The sequence below is a fragment of the Ailuropoda melanoleuca genome, chromosome 10, assembly GCF_002007445.2.
Source record: "Ailuropoda melanoleuca isolate Jingjing chromosome 10, ASM200744v2, whole genome shotgun sequence".
Taxonomy (NCBI): Eukaryota; Metazoa; Chordata; class Mammalia; order Carnivora; family Ursidae; genus Ailuropoda; species Ailuropoda melanoleuca.
The window spans coordinates 37,821,774-37,825,808 of NC_048227.1; the positions used below are offsets into that span (position 1 = coordinate 37,821,774).

Below are 4,035 nucleotides of genomic sequence, written 5' to 3' on the forward strand. Positions count from 1 at the left end.
TCCCCCTCCCCGCTTGCCGCCGCCGCCGCCGCGCGCCGCCCCTACACCCCGGGCGACGCGGGCCGGGGTCGCCGAGGGGCGGGGCTGGGCGGGCGTGGGCAGTCGCGGCCTTGACTGCGAGGCTGCGTGCCCCTCCCCCTCCGCGTGTGTGTTTTGGGTGTGACCGTGCCCGTGTGATGTGCTGCTGTGTCCGTGGGTGGGATTCTGGGTGCGCCTGCATCCGCATCTCCCCCAGCACAAGCGCGCGCGCATACATACGTACATGAGGCAGTTTCTGCGAACTTGCCCCGTGGCCACCCCTCCCGGGTGGAGACCTGTGAGGGCCTGGTGAAGGGGCCGGGCCCTGAGGCAAGCCCCCTCTCCCCTCACACTGAACACGTGCAGAACAGGTCACTGGAGCTCCTGTGTTCAGGGGTCCCTCGGTAGAGGAGTCCTCGGGGGGCCCACTCCGCCCGCAGGGCGGTCGGTATCTCAGAGCTGGGACCAGAGCACGCCGCCCCCACCAGGCCCACAGAGGGACCTGCCCTCCAGGTGTCAGCAGGAGGGGGGCCGGCTCCTGACTCCTCCCCACCCCGGTGCCCTGCCTTGGCCCCTGTGGAGCCTCCTCGTTTCCCCAGGACTTGCTCTGGGAGCACCTTCCCCACACCCCAGGCAGCCCCTGAGGGGCGGCGCCCTCCCTCCTGCTAAGCCCACCCTCGGCGGGGAGAGAGCCGCGTCCTCTGGACAAAGAGCAGGCAGCTGGTGCTCACAGGCAGGTCCAGGAGCCTTGGCCGGGGCTCACAGCCGCTGGGGTGGGCATGGAGTGAGGGCCCACCCGGCAAGGCTCCGGTTAGGTCCCCGCCAGCCTGAGCTTCCCCACCTGCCGGGTGGTACAGGGTAGCCGCGATGGGGAGGGTGCTGCGTGGGGAGAAGGGGAGGCCCCAGGAGGCAGCTATGCCCTGGGAGGAGGTGGAGGAAGGGACGGGAAGGCGCGACCGCAGCAGCCCCCGCGCAGGTCTCAGGTGGTGCCCTGCAGAGGCTGCTCAGTGCTCAGCACCCCTCTTGTATATGCGAACTTTTCAAGAAAAGGAAAACATTTACTCTATTTTAATGCTGCTACTTAGCATTGGAGGGCCACAGCCAGTAATTAAGGTCCTCAAACAGCAATTAGGGCCCTAGCTACGGAGGGGAGGGCTGTGGGAGAGCCCAGGGCCTAGAACTCAGCCCTGCAGCGAAGCTGCAAGGAGGGGACAGACACCGAAGCGGACGCAGGTCCCCGATCTCCTACACGCTCACTACACTTGGAGGGAGCTCAAGATTGGTTTTAGCTGAAGGCTGTTAGCGATTTGCTGGACAAAAATTAGTGGGAGGTCAACCGTGTGCCAGGTCCTGGGTGGAACTGGGGATGCAGCGACAGGGACTAGTACAGGCCCTGCCCTTGTTCCCTGGAGCTTCCTTCCAGGAAGAAGGCAGCCAGTAACGCATCCTTGGATGCAGGGTGAAAACATTTACAAACTGTGTTAAGCGCCGTGGAGAGCCGAGAAAGACACAGAGCAGCAGACATATTGAGAACAAGAAAACAGCCAAAAGAGGAGCAGAGGGTTATTCCCAACAGTGAAAGCAGCCTGTGCAAAGGCCCTGTGGCACACAGAGGAGAGCTGAGGAGTGGAAGACCCAGAGAGAGCCTGGGGTGCCTGTGTGGTGGGCCAGCCATGAGGTGTGGTGCCAGGGGACGGGAGGGCAGGACAGGGCTTCCACAAGATCCATGGCATAGGGAGGAAGCTGCACGTCATTCTAAATGAGATAGACTGTCACCCTCTTCTGTCACGCTTCGTCCTCCAGATGTCTGCAGAAGGGTCAGGACCATGGATTTTTAAAATAGACGTTACTTTTTAAAGACAATGTCTATAACCTTCAGAAGGTTATAAGCCTATAGCCTTCAGAAATTCCATGGCCCATTTATAACCGGTGGGGCTGGGCAGACACCTGGAGGGGCATTTTCCATTTCCGACTATCTTCCTGTCCATCTGAGCCAGCTGAGGACCTGCTGGAATTGTCTCCCACGCTCCCACCACCTGGGCTGGCGCTCACTGACTCTGCGTCCACAGTGTCCAGGGGGGCTGACCCGACCGGCCATGGGCTTGCACTGGGCCCCCATTGGGCTCCCAGTAACGCAGCGGCACCCGCGTTCCCTTAGCTGGAGGGGGTCTGCTCCACGTGGGGACAGCCTCGTCCCAGACGGAAAATGAAAAGCAGATCATACGTTGATGGGAGAAAATGACATTAAAAACAATGAAACAGTGATACATTCACATTGCTAGAAAGGAATGTTCAAGCGAGATGAAGCATAGGACAATTTGGAAATTGGCATTAAAATTGTTTAATTAAACTGTACAGAGTGTTCAGATGTATTGTCTTTTAAATCCTCCAGGCCTCTGGAAAATTTGGTTCTGCTTTTTGCTATTTACTCTTTTTTTTTTTTTTTTAAGGGCAAAGCTTTTCCTTGACAAAGATCTGGTGTGTGCGTGGGGGCGGGGGGGGCAAGTGGCGCACTCATTCATGCAGCAGAAAGTAGAGACAAGACCCTGCCCCAGGAAAAGGACTCAGACCCTGGAGGCGTGCAGCTGTGAAACGTGCTGGCTGCCTTGGGGGCCCCTCCGCCTTAGTAGGCCACTCCGTCAGGACCTGGGGGCCCCCTCCTCAGCTCAGGGGCCTGGAGGGCACCTCCATCACCCTTCCCCACCCAGCCACAGTGCTGTCTGGCTAGAATCCCCCAGGCCGCTCTCCCGCGTCCATCCCTTCCGCTGCCCTCTCCAATCATCCCCTTCCGTCTACATGCCCTCTTCCCTCCTGAAGCCTCCACTGCTCCTGGGCTCTGGATTAAGCCTCCTCGAGCCAGTAGGCCCTACTTCTGGGCACTGTCCCTGTGAAGAGACCACAGACCCACCTGCCTTGACCCTGCAGCACCCGTCCCTGGGACGCCCCTGACCTGTGTCTAGCTGTCTGTCTCATGCCAGCCAGGCCCCCCTCGGGCTCTCAGAAGGCAGCCCTGCAGCCCTCACCTCGCTGTGTGCTCGTCCCTATCTGCTTTCCAGTCAGACTGTGGCTTCCCATGATGCTTGACACGTGCCTGCCCCAGGTGGGTGGACAGGGAAGGCCCAGCCCACATGAGATTGTTAAGAGCAGTGACCTGTGCCAAGCGTGGGACAGGTGAGAGCGGGGTCACCCAGCAGGTGAGTGTGCTGGGCTCTGGTCCTCACAGTGCAATTGGCAGCAGTGGAGACTGAGCCCCGCTGAGCCCTCTGTGGTGCTGGGGAGAGCTCAGGCCTCCAAGCCGGAGTCCCGCCGGCTGCTGGTCAGCCCACTGTGGCTTGCCCCAGCCTTTCAAGCCCACCTCACCTCCTGAACAGGCCACTGCCACCAAGAAGTGGGGCCCAGCCCCATGCTGCCTTAAAGCCAGGCCCAGAAGGGCACCCCTCAGTGTGGGGGGGCTGGGCCAGGCTCCACAGAGACCCGAATCCCTGGCCAGTTGCCTTCCAGTCCCACACCTGCCTGGTGTCAGCCCAGCTCAGGGGCCACCAAGATTTCCATGTGCCCAGTGCTGGACTGCAGTGCTGGACACGGGTGCCCCTCCTGTCCCGTCCCCGGTCCCCAGGACAACGCAGCAGCTAAAGGAGGGGCTCCTCTAAATTCGTACTCTACGCTGGCCGCACCCATCAGGAGGGGTGTCGGTGCCCAGCGGCTCCCTCAGCATGTCCCTGTCCCCGTCATCTTCCATGCTGGCCCCGCCCTCTCGCAGAGAGCAGCTCTGTGTCAGCTGCCCCCACTCAGCCTGGTCCCGACTCCTCTGCCCCCGGGGTCCCCACAGGGCAGGATTGGGTCAGGGACAAGCAGGGGACGTGCCTGGGCCTCCGGCCCCCTTCCGTTCCCCGGGCTACAGGATGCACCATCCACTCTGGTCATAGAGCCTCGGGGTGGGGCCATCAGATGTGGCAGCTACAAATGCAGGTTGCCCAGTTGACTCTTGTTTTGTGTTGAGAGAGGGTGGGGGAGGGG

General features: G+C 61.1%; 1 protein-coding gene across 1 annotated transcript in view; it reads right to left on the reverse strand.

Annotated features, from left to right (window-relative positions):
• Nucleotides 1-3,757, reverse strand: part of CACNA1H (calcium voltage-gated channel subunit alpha1 H) — a 63,718-nt gene extending 59,961 nt beyond the window's left edge. Inside the window, exon 1 of the mRNA XM_034669596.1 lies at nucleotides 3,693-3,757. Coding sequence (XP_034525487.1) covers nucleotides 3,693-3,757 — 65 coding nt within the window. The remainder of the gene's footprint in view (nucleotides 1-3,692) is intronic.
• Nucleotides 3,758-4,035: the final 278 nt, after the last annotated feature.